This window comes from Ursus arctos, unplaced genomic scaffold, assembly GCF_023065955.2.
Source record: "Ursus arctos isolate Adak ecotype North America unplaced genomic scaffold, UrsArc2.0 scaffold_24, whole genome shotgun sequence".
NCBI classification, from domain to species: domain Eukaryota; kingdom Metazoa; phylum Chordata; class Mammalia; order Carnivora; family Ursidae; genus Ursus; species Ursus arctos.
The window spans coordinates 16,029,600-16,042,226 of record NW_026622919.1 but is presented as its reverse complement, the minus strand read 5'-3'; the positions used below and the strand labels follow the sequence as shown (position 1 = coordinate 16,042,226).

At 37.3% G+C, this 12,627-nt stretch overlaps 1 protein-coding gene across 1 annotated transcript in view; it reads left to right on the top strand.

Moving 5' to 3' along the window:
* Positions 1–12,627, top strand: part of EFCAB13 (EF-hand calcium binding domain 13) — a 174,298-nt gene that overhangs the window by 33,412 nt on the left and 128,259 nt on the right. Inside the window, exon 10 of the mRNA XM_044389151.3 lies at positions 7,190–7,261. Within this exon, the coding sequence (XP_044245086.2) occupies positions 7,190–7,261 (72 nt within the window). The remainder of the gene's footprint in view (positions 1–7,189; positions 7,262–12,627) is intronic.

Below are 12,627 nucleotides of genomic sequence, written 5' to 3'. Positions count from 1 at the left end.
TTCTTATGTTTTTCAGTTATTCTGCAAAATGTAGATTTCTTTTAAACATTATAAATATATTTAGCAGATATTTTGTATTACATGTTTACATGTCACCAGGGGGTGTCTGATAATAATGGGCTGATAAATGATTGATTCATTGATTATCCATTCATTTAGTCATTTAATATCTACTGTGCTTAGAACTGTGCTAGGTGATACACAGATGAATAGAACACACTTCTTTTTCCAAAGAAGCTCACATTTTAGCATAGAAGGAGTCAAGTAAAATGAGAATTATAATGTGTAGCAAATACTACTATAGAATATAGATAGGCTGCAAATATATCCTGGAAACACCAGGGAAAGATTATCAGAGGATGTGATATCTGAGCTAAATCTTGAAGGATCAGTAGGGGTTAGTTGGTTGAAGGTGGTAGTGAAGAATGAGAAAGATATTTTAGACTGAGGGGATAGTTTGTGTAAATATGGCAGGAAAATAATCAGACATGACATCCTCTTTAATGGGGTTCCACTAGTTTTTGTCATTTGTTAGTGGTGGCTTTTTAGTAGGCCTTTAGTTGCTGAAATATGGCGTGAAGATAGAACCAGGCTGCATGCTGGGTGTTATACGCAACTAATGAATCATCGAACTTTACATCAAAAACCAGGGATGTACTGTATGGTGACTAACATAACATAATAAAAAATTATTATATAAAAAGAAAAGAACCAGGCTGCATGGATTTTTTTTTTTGAGAGGGAGAGGAGTGGGAGAAGCAGAGACTCTTAAGCAGACTCCACACCCAGCTCAGAGCCTGATGTGGAGCTCAGTCTCACAACCCTGAAATCATGACCTGAGTCAAAATCGAGAGTTGGTTGCTTAACTCACTGAGCCACCCAGGCACCCCATGCTGCATGGATTTTACTAAGTAGTCATTTATGATGGGTTCTGGGTTGGTAGACCTAAGTAGAGGGATGTTCCAAGGCATGAAGATGTCCATAAAATAGGGATTTTAAAGATTAATCTCAAGTCATATTATTAAATAGTCTTTAGGGCATGCTTTAGCAGAAGCAACAGAAAGCATACATGAGATCACTGCAGCACCTCCTTCTTCTTTTTTTTTTTTTACCTAGGGAATTCTGGTCCTGACTTCCAGGACTTCTACTTTATTTGGGGAGCTAAACTGAAAAATTATGCTAATTTTGTAGGATTGTTGTAAGAATTAAATATAAATGTGTATTACTGTGTTTGGCACCTAGAACAGTCTCAAGAAACGTGAAGCAGAAACCTCGGAATTATCCTTGACAACTCTGTTTTCTTTGTTCTCCTCATGCAATCATTATGAATTGATATTATTTTAAACTCCTAGATATTTCTTAAGTCTTTCTATTTTCCAACATTACTACCTTAGTCCAAGTTACCATAATCTTTCTTTAGGACCACCAGTGTTCATCCTAACAAGTCCACCCATATCTGGTCTTTCCCCCTTTACACTATAGCCAGAATAATCTTTTCAAAACACACATCTCATCATGTTACCTCCTTGCATAAAATCTAAAAATACTTCTTGGGATGAAGAACACTTTAATGTGGCCTTTATCGTAGGTCTCCAGCTTTATTGCAGATCACGTTCTGCTTTGCTTTCTGTGCCTTCACAGAGTTTCAGTTGTATACCGTCCCTCCTCCTGCCATAGCTTTTGCATATGTTCTTTTCTTTCCCTGGAACATTCCGCTCCTCGTAGTTAATTCTTGGTTATACTTTAGATTTAAATTCAACTCTATAGGAATGTTTCCATGACTTCTCTCACTAGGTCAAATTCTCATATTATACACTCTCGCAGCACTAACCACAGTTGCAATTTTTATTTCTTATTTTTTTATTAAGATCTGTATCTCAAATAAGACTAAGCACCAGGAAAGCAGATATCATGTCTACTTTTGCTCAATATTGTATCCTCAGTACCTACTAGTACCGTGCTTATGGTGCATATTAACTGCTCAACAAATAAATATAAATGAGTTAGTAAGTCTCACCTTTTACTCCCATCTCCTCCAACCAGGGAGAACAAGATTTCTTCACTTTGTAATTTTGATAAGCTAGTTGTGCCTAAGGTAAAATTCCTCATAGGGAAGGTCCTTGTCTTTTGACTAGGAAAATCGTTTTAATAGGTTTGTTTGATTATGGAAGTTAAAGCCTATTGAGAGACACCTAGTTTGAACAAAACGATAAGGTAAAGTACTCTATATAAGAAAACAACAGGAACTTAGAATACAACAGTGGCTAATTGGCAGCTGGAGGAAGAGGATTGAGGGAAACTAAGGGTAGATTGGGGGTCCTGCAATCAGTAGAGAGTAGCTATAGGACAATAGTATGTAGTTGCTTGTTGCACTATAAAGAACTCCTGTACTCCCATTAAGTGCAAGTTATCTAATAAAAGTTGGTTATATACAATAGCCTTGTGTTAGTAGTGTTGGTGGGTGCATTTAAAGGAGAAAGGTCTATAGGTTCTATGTTAGGTAGGCTTGAGGTGGAGAGATTACAGCACCTATAGAATGTGATAATGTGAGTGAGACTGAGAGTTCAGGGGAATAGAAAAAACAAAAAATCAATTGCAAGAGTATAAAACACTCAGGAATCCTCAAATTTTGGAGGGAGTATTGATTTATGTTCATGTAGTGTATGGTCTGGGGTCTGAACTGTTTTACTTAAATATTAAAGGAAAGGAAAACCCCAGAATGCCAGAAGTCTTGGGTTACCTAGGTAGGAGATGTGGATTCTTCTATAACAGAATTTTGAAATAAGGGGTGATTATAACTAGTAGAAGGCATAGCACCCTGTTATAGGTACTGTTTTAACATCTTGTTTTTGAATTTGGTTTGGTTTTTTTGAGTAATAATGATACGTGGAGAATACGTTCATCTTTATGAGTATTCACAATTGAAGAGGAAAGAATTATGCCATTGGAATTTGCAAGGAAGTCCAACAAGCATTTGCTTCATTAAGATATGGCAAGAGAAATATGGGAAATAGCTTGAGGACTGTCTGGGAGTGTCAGGTAGTTTGGTTTCTGAAATAGGATATTGGTGCGGTAGTTTTTTCTCTCATGATTAGTAATCTGATAATTGAACTGGGTGAAAAGTAATGACTAGCATAATTTTTGATAGAGGAGTTTTTTTTTTTATTATTATTAATAATGATTTTTTATTATATTATGTTAGTCACCATACAGTACATCCCCGGTTTTCGATGTAAGGCTCGATGATTCATTAGTTGTGTATAACACCCAGTGCACCATGCAATATGTGCCCTCCTTACTACCCATCACCGGTCTATCCCATTCCCCCACCACCCTCCCCTCTGTAGCCCTCAGTTTGTTTCTCATAGTCCATAGTCTCTCATGTTTCATTCCCCCTTCTGATTACCCCCCCTTTCTTTATCCCTTTCTTCCCCTACTGATCATTCTAGTTCTTATGTTCCATAGATGAGAGAAATCATATGATAGTTGTCTTTCTCTGCTTGACTTATTTCACTAAGCATTATCTCCTCCAGTGCCGTCCATGTTGTAGCAAATGTTGAGAACTCATTCTTTCTGATTGCTGAGTAATATTCCATTGTATATATGGACCACAACTTCTTAATCCAGTCATCTGTTGCAGGGCATCTCGGCTCCTTCCACGATTTAGCTATTGTGGACATTGCTGCTATGAACATTGGGGTGCATATGGCCCTTCTCTTCACTACGTCTGTATCTTTGGGGTAAACACCCAGTAGTGCAATGGCTGGATCATAGGGTAGCTCAATTTTTAACTTTTTAAGGGACCTCCACACGGTTTTCCAGAGTGGCTGTACCAACTTGCATTCCCACCAACAATGTAGGAGGGATCCCCTTTCTCCACATCCTCTCCAACAATTGTTGTTTCTTGCCTTGTCTATTTTTGCCATTCTAACTGGCGTAAGGTGGTATCTCAGTGTGGTTTTGATTTGAATTTCCTTGATGGCTAATGATTTTGAACATTTTTTCATGTGTCTGTTAGCCATTTGTATGTCTTCATTGGAAAAGTGTCTGTTCATATCTTCTGCCCACTTTTTGATTTGTTTATTTGTTTCTCGTGTATTGAGTTTGAGAAGTTCTTTGTAGATCTTGGATACCAGTCCTTTATCTGTAGTGTCATTTGCAAATATATTCTCCCATTCCGTGGGCTGCCTCTTAGTTTTTCTGACTGTTTCCTTGGATGTGCAGAAACTTTTAATCTTGATGAAGTCCCATAAATTCATTTTATCTTTTGTTTCTCTTGCCTTTGGGGATGTGTCATGAAAAAGGTTGCTTTGGCTGATGTCGTAGAGGTTGCTGCCTATGTTCTCCTCTAGAATTTTGATGGATTCCTGTCTCACATCGAGGTCTTTCATCCATTTGGAGTTTATCTTTGTGTATGGTGTGAGATAGTGGTCAAGTTTCATTCTTTTGCATGTAGCTGTCCAATTTTCCCAGCACCATTTATTGAAGAGACTGTCTTTTTCCCACCGGATGTTTTTTCCTGCTTTATCAAATATTAGTTGCCCAAAGAGCTGAGGGTCCATTTCTGGGCTCTCTTTGATAGAGGAGGTTTTGATATTGCAGAGCTATTGTGAAGATTATGGAAATGTAGTATTAATAGTCACTTAACACCTTCAAAGTAGTGTTGCCCTGAATATGACCTTGATGATTAGGATAATTTTTTCACACTAGGTATTTATATTTTCCTGGTTGAATTTCCTCCAGAAGTACATATATAAGAGTGGGAGGCTGTTTTGAACTTCCCCTGTGAAATAAATGGTGCCTGTAACTATACTGATTGCCTCAGTCTCAACCAGGAATTATTCATAAGGTTTTGATAAGCCAGATAGGGGCCAAAATAGTGATTTCAGATTCTGTAATGCTTATTTGGCTCCCAGGGACTATTTAAATAGATAATATTTGTTTGGGAGGCTTGTGATAGGTATCTGTTATTGTATAGCAAGGAATAAATTTTGAGCAAGAGCTAGTGAATCTATAAATAGTTGGCTACTGCATTCTCACTGGTCAATGTTGGACCTCTTTCCAGTGAAGGGAGTTTTTTAAGTGGAGAGCTGATATAAACAATATGGCCTTCTCCATTGGTTTAATTTATGTATGGTCCAACAGAATACTTTTCATTGATTGAATTCAAGAGTTTGAGGACTGAAGCCTAAGCTGTGATATGAGAACTTAGGACATGGACTCAATCTACAATAAGTGCCAGAAGTTCCCTGGGGAGTCTAAGGGGGGAGTGTTAGAACCATAATCAAGACAGGACTGGAGGAGATAATGCTAAGCGAAATAAGTCAAGCAGAGAAAGACAATTACCATATGATTTCTCTCATCTATGGAACACAAGAACTAGGAAGATCGGTAGGGGAAGAAAGGGATAAAGAAAGGGGGGGTAATCAGAAGGGGGAATGAAGCATGAGAGACTGTGGACTCTGGGAAACAAACTGAGGGCTTCAGAGGGGAGGAGTGTGGGGGAATGAGATAGGCTGGTGATGGATACTAAGGAGGGCATGTATTGCATGGTGCACTGGGTGTTATACGCAAGTAATGAATCATGGAACTTTACATCAAAAACTAGGGATGTACTGTATGGTGACTAACATAATATAATAAAAATTATTATTAAAAAAATAAAAATAAAAGCACCTGGGGGTTAGGGCGCCTGGATGGTGCAGTTGGTTGGGCAACCAATTCTTAGTTTTGGCTCAGGTGGTGATCTCCGGGTGGTAAGATCGAGGCCCGAGTTGGGCTCTGCACTCAGTGTGGAGTCTGCTCAGGACTCTCTCTCCCTCTGGCCCACCCCCACTAAAAAGAAATAAATCTTAAAAAAAAAAAAAAGTGGGGCGCCTGGGTGGCTCAGTCGTTAAGCGTCTGCCTTTGGCTCAAGGCGTGATCCCGGCGTCCTGGGATCGAGCCCCACGTCAGGCTCCTCCACTGGCAGCCTGCTTCTTCCTCTCCCACTCCCACTGCCTGTGTTCCCTGTCTCACTGGCTGTCTCTGTCAAATAAATAAATAAAATCTTTAAAAAAAAAAAGTGAATGAGGTTAAATACCAAGGAAATTGAAAAAAAAAAAAAAGCCAGAATATAAGAAGCAGTTCCTAATCAGAAGACAACTTAGCATCAACTGGTCTAGCACTTCTTTGATTGGGTCAAATACTTACCTTGCTTTGCAGTAATTTAAAGGCCTGCATCTGATATAGCTTACCAATTTTCAAGAATCAGAATGAACCAAACTTACCCAACACCAAAATCATATTGTGTGTAATTCTTCTTTGACTCAGAAGGCACATTAAAAGCTTGCATCTTTTTTTCGGGGGTCTTCGCTTATGCATATAATTGAGTAGTTGATTTCTTATGCGTAGACTGAAGGATAAACCTAGTATTTTTATAGGTAGATAAGTCAACTCCTGGTCTTTTTCACCTTGGTGTCAAGCAAAGTCAAACATTTGGAGGCAAGAACTATTGGGAAAAGCATTTTCCATCTCTGTGCACAATTGGAATGACATTATTTAAGGTTACTGCCTCTGAACCCATCCTCTGTCATGCAGTGCCCAAGAAGGAAAATGGTCTTAGACAGAGGCAAGGGCAAGAATGGTAGGAAGTTATAATTAGAGTGCTGGGCACAAATAAAGTGCTAAGTAAATGGTTTTCTGCTATTCACAATGTAGACATTGCATTATTCTTTACAGCCTTCAGTATATTTTATTCATTCAAAAATAATTTTTAAGTGCTAGGAAGTAGATACTTTGCTGGGCATTGGGGAAACAAATGACACATTCTCTGCTCTAGAAGAGCTCATGATTTGGTGAGGAAGATAAGAGTTAAAACTTGAAATTCTACCTATGGTAAACTCTAAAAAAAACTGTTTATTAAAATATTATCCCGATTACCTAGCTTTGGGGCTTAAAATGTGACCAATTTCTTTTGATAAGAAACTCTTTTATTAAGGAGAAGAGAAAATAATGGTCTTAGTCTTATGTTTCAGTGTATACTGGGTTATTAATTCACAATTCCAGATATTATTCAAAACCTATAATAGCTGGCCCTCCACTCTTCCTTCCACTCATCTCTGTGTTGTTTTCATATTAGAATAGGATGGAAGTAATATTTGTGTTCAAAAAAGAAATACAGTATTTGAACTTATCCTTTCTATTACAGGTAACCACAGGGTGGATATTAGAGATATTATATTTACTTTGGATGAACTACAGCACCAGTGTGAGGATTTTTGTAAGTGAGCTCTTGTTGCTATAACAAGTTTGCTTATACATAAATTGTCTTTAGGAGCCCCTGGGTGGCTTAATCGGTTAAGCATCTGCCTTCAACTCAGGTCATGATCTCAGGGTCCTGGAATTGAGCCCTGCATTAGGCTTCCTGCTTAGGGGGGAGCCTGCTTCTCCCTCTCCCTCTGCCTGCCACTCCCCCTGCTTGTGTGTTCACGTGCACTCTCTCTCTCTCTGTCAAAAAAATAAATCTTTAAAAATAAATAAATAATCTTTAAATTAAACCCAATTTATAGGTTTTTATCATATGAGTTTTAAAAGCCTTCTCTGAAACCACTGCTCTAACTCTTAAATTAGGGAGATAAAAGTTTAATACTCTAAATATACCTAATTAAAATAGGTTATATAACTATCTCATAATTTTCTACTTTTATCTTTCCCTTAATATTTTACAACACAAAGTAAACTTAAAATAGTAACACTGGAAAAAGATATTTAATTTGCAAATTGTGGGTCATTCTGACATCCTGCATTGACAGTTAAACATTTTTAGTATATTCTTCACTTTCATTCATGATTTAGTTCAGTTTTTCTTTATTAAGTATGTTTTTTTATCTCTTCCAGTTGCACATCATGTCATTCCTTGTTCTATCTCTAATTTATCCAAATATCCTTTGATCAAGATTATCTATGTGTATAATTTTAAGAATTAGACAGTTCTAATAAACTTACTGCAAATAAAGCAGCCTCTTGCCTGATCCTTTCCTCAGCTTCTCCAGTGGCAAACATTTTAAATGTTTTAGATGATTACTTAACTTATCATGACTATAAATAACATGTTTGTGTTCTTGCTTGTTGATTTTTAAAATTTGGGGTAGACATAGTAAACTTCCTAATATGAAAAATAAGGATTTAGCTCTGTTTTATCTTCCCTGTCCCACCACATCCACTTACTCTTCCCATACCTATCCATACTCCCAATATAGTTACATGGTAATTTGATTAAGTTTTAATTCAGTATTTACGGTAATATGTTCATGTAAACACTATTTATAACTGAGCTATATAGTAAGTATCTTATGGTTACTTTCTTTTTCTCTGCCAATTCTTCCCTCTTTGAATTAATAACTGTCTTATTTATTTATTTGCTTGATTTTAAATATTTATTTATTTACTTATTTATTTTGAGAGGGAGATGAGGGGGAGGGGCAGAGGGAGAGAGAGAGAGAGAGAGAGAATCCTAAGCAGGCTGTACACCCAGCATGGAGCCCAACGTGGGGCTTGATCTCATGACCCTGAGATCATGACATGAGCCGAAATCAAGAGTCCAACAAACATTTAACTGACTGAGTCACCCAGGCACTCCTATTTGCTTGATTTTTTAAAAACGTATATTTTTTACTGATTGAACCCTGAATTCTGCCAACTGTCTAAATATCCTCTCCATAAGTTTACATGCACCAGGTATCCTATTAGTTTTGTCTTCTTGAAGAAATATTCCTTAGAGTATTCTGATGTTCTTCAGTCTGGATTTGTTTCCTTCTACATCTTGTGTGCAGCTGTCATCCTGGGATCTTTCTTCATTAACATTCTGGAGACTTTCAGTTCTCCTGTATCAGAATTTGTCTTCACATTTGATTGATAGTTTGGCTGGGTATAGAATTCTAGATTGTAAATAATTTTCTGAATTTTCTAATTTTCAGTATTGCTGTTGATGTCCAAAATTTTCTGATTCCTGACTCTTTGTATGAAACTGATTTTTGTTTTTGCAGGCTTATAGGATATTTTCGTTGTATCTAGTGTTGTGAAATTTCACTTATTTCACCTTGAAATAAGTTTCTTTGCTGTGATTGTGTTGGATACGGTGTCCTCTGATTCTGGGAAATTAAAACAATTTGTTAACAATTTCTTTCCTCTAGTTTTCTGTTCTCTGTGGAACTCTTATTATTTGGATAGTTGACATTCTGGATTGATTCCCCCCCCCTTTTTTTTAACATTTTCTCTTGTCTCTTTGTTGTGCTTTCTGGGAGATTGCCTTAAATTTATCTTCCAATGCTTCTATTCAGTTTTTCACTTGTAGTTCTAGAATTTCCAATAATTTCTCTCTTCTCAGATTTTAGAATGGTGAGCTAAAGTTGTTTGGAAGCTCTGAGACTGAGGGTGGAACTAGCTGACTATGAGCTGTAGGATAGTGGTTCTTAACCAGAGGTGATTTGGGGCTTTTTTTTCCCCTCCTTCCTCCCTCCCCCAGGAACATGTGGCAGCATCTGGAGACATTTCTGGTTATCACAATCTGTGTTACTGTCATCAGGTGATTAGAGGCCAGGGGTGCTTCTAAATATCCTACAGCCCCCCTCAATGAAGAATTACCCATCTCCAAATGCTAGTATTGCTGAGGTTGAGAAACCCTGTTATAGGGTAATCAGGCTGGGTTCTTTGCATAGAAAACCACGGGTATCACTATCTTAAGGATATTTTTCCTTTTGATGATCGGGGTGTTCAAAGAAATTTCGCATATCCTTCCTGGAAGTATAGCCTTGCTTACTAAAGTTCCAGGTATTAAATGAGACAAAAGACTGGAGTTCCTGTTATTCAGTATAACTCCCCCCTGCTATTTTTCCGTACAATACTCCTACCCTCTGTTGTGTGTACTTTTCCATAATTCCAGAGACCCTGTGTTTAACCCTCTCTGATAAATTGTCAGTCTCCTGCTGGAGTGGGAGAAAATCACCATCTGGCTGTGTGAAGGGAATCTAGATATCAAACAACTACTTAAATGACTTTTAACCAATTCTTTATTTTTAGCTTCACTCTTACCCTCACTTTTAGAAGTATCTAAATGCTACTAACTTATGAGCATTTGGAGGTTTTGTGTTATGAACTGGGTTGCTTCTTGTCTTTACCCATTATGCTTTATGATTCAGCCTTTTCAGGTCTACTGAGTTCATCAACATCCCAGCTTCCAAAATTTAATTGCAGTTGTTTCTTTACCTGTTCTTTTTATTACTATGGATTTATGATGTTTTAATAATTCTTTTAGTTTTAATGGGGTTTTTGAAGGCTATTCAATTTGCTGTCATTACCTGAAAGTTTCAAAGTTTATTTTGAATTCTAATTTTGACTTTGGTTTAGAAGTTTTTTCATTAATTTTTCTTTTCTTACATAGATAGTGCTAATAATCACTTACCCACTCCCATGCCTGATTCTAATAATTTATGTTATTCATTTCTTCTGTATCTTTGCTAATTTTTACTAGTTCTATTCTGGAGAAAGGAATATTGTCTCCAAATATAATTGTGGATTTGTCTGTTTCTCCTTTCAGTTTTGTCAGGTTTTGTTTCATGCATTTTGAAGCTCTGTTCCTAGGTGAACTCACATTTAGGTTAGCTGTATCTTCTTCTTTTTAAGATTTATTAATTTATTTGAGAGAGAGAGAGAGAAAGAACATGTTGGGGGGAGGAGCAGAAGGAGGAGGAGAGAGAAACTCAAGCAGACTCCACACTGAGCATAGAGCCCCATGCAGGGCTTAGTCCTGTAACCCTGAGATCATGACCTGAGCTGAAACCAAGAGTTGGATGCTTAACTGATTGTGCCACCAAGGTGCCCCAGGATAGTTTTCTCTTCTTTGTGAATTGACTCTTTTATCATTATGTAGTATGTATGTAATCATTGGTAATTTTCTTTTCTCAGAAGCTGACCTGTTCTGATTCTAATATAACCCAGTTTTCTTTTGATTAGTGCTTACATGGTATATATTTTCCATCCTTTTACTTTTAACCTTCCTATATCACATATTTGAAGTTTTTGTAAACCACATTGAGTTGGGTGATATTTTTGTATTTATTTTAATAATCTCTATTTTAATTGCAGTGTTTTATTCATTTTTTCAATGTTATTTTTAAATTTAAATTCAATTAATTGACATATAGCACATTATTAGCTTCAGAGGTAGAGTTCAGTGATTCATCAGTCTTATGTAACACCTGGTGCTCATTACATCATGGGCCCTCCGTAATGTCCATCACCCAGTTACCCCATGCACCTACCTCCCTTACCTCCAGCAACCTTCAGTTGGTTTCCTATGGTTAAGAGTCTCTTATGGTTTGTCTCCCTCTCTGATTTTGTCTTGTTTTATTTTTTCCTCCCTTCCCCAACAATCCTCTATTTTGTTTCTTAAATTCCACGTATGAGTGAGATCATATGATAATTGTCTTTCTCTGATTAACTTATTTCGCTCAGCGCAATACCCTATAGTTCCATCCACGTTGTTGCAAATGGTAAGCTCTCATTCCTTTTGATGGCTGAGTGGTATTCCCATATATATATATATATCAGATCTTCTTTATCCATTCATTTGCCAGTTGACATCTGGGCTCTTTCCATAGTTTGGCTATTATAGAATTGCTGCTATAAACATTGGGGTGCACAAGCCCCTTCAGATCACTACATTTGTGTCTTTGGGGTAAATACCTAGTACTTCAGTTGCTGGGTTGTACAGTAGTTCTATCTTCAACTTTTTGAGGAACCTCCATACTGTTTTCCAGAGTGGCTGCACCAGCTTGCATTACCACCAACAGTGTAAGAGGGTTCCCCTTTCTCTGCATCCTTACCAACATTTGTTGTTTCCTGAGTTGCTAATTTTAGCCATTCTGACTGGCATGAGGTGGTATCTCATTATGGTTTTGATTTGTATTTCCCTGATGCTAAGTGATGTTAAGTGCTTTTTCATGCGTCTCTTGGCCATTTGGATGTCTTCTTTGGAGAAGTGTCTGTTCATGTCTTCTGCCCGTTTATTGATTGGATTATTTGTTCTTGGATGTTGAGTTTGATAAGTTCTTTATAGATTTTGGATACTAGCCTTTTATCTGGTATGTCATTTGCAAATATCGTCTCCCATTCTGTCGGTTGTCTTTTGGTTTTGTTGACTGTTTCCTTTGCTTTGCAAAAGCTTTTTATCTTGGTAAAGTCCCAGTAGTTCATTTTTGCCTTTGTTTCCCTTGCCTTTTGAAATATGTCTAGCAAGAAGTTGCTGTGGCCAAGGTCGAAGAGGTTGCTGCCTGTGTTCTTCTCTAGGATTTTGATGGATTCCTGTCTCACATTTAGGTCTTTCATCCATTTTTAGTCTATTTTTGTGTATGATATAAGAAAATGGTCTAGTTTCTTTCTTCTGCATGTGGCTGTCCAATTTTCCCAACACCATATACTTTCCTGAGCTCCCCCTCTTCACAATTTCCTTGGTGCTTTATAGTCTCCTAGAGCTCCTTTAAATAGTGTTGGATTTGGTTCTGATGCAGTTGAATTACTTGGAATCAGTTGGGTCCTTTTGAAGCTTGCTTTTTAAAGCTTTTTAATGATGACCTCAGAGCAGCTTTT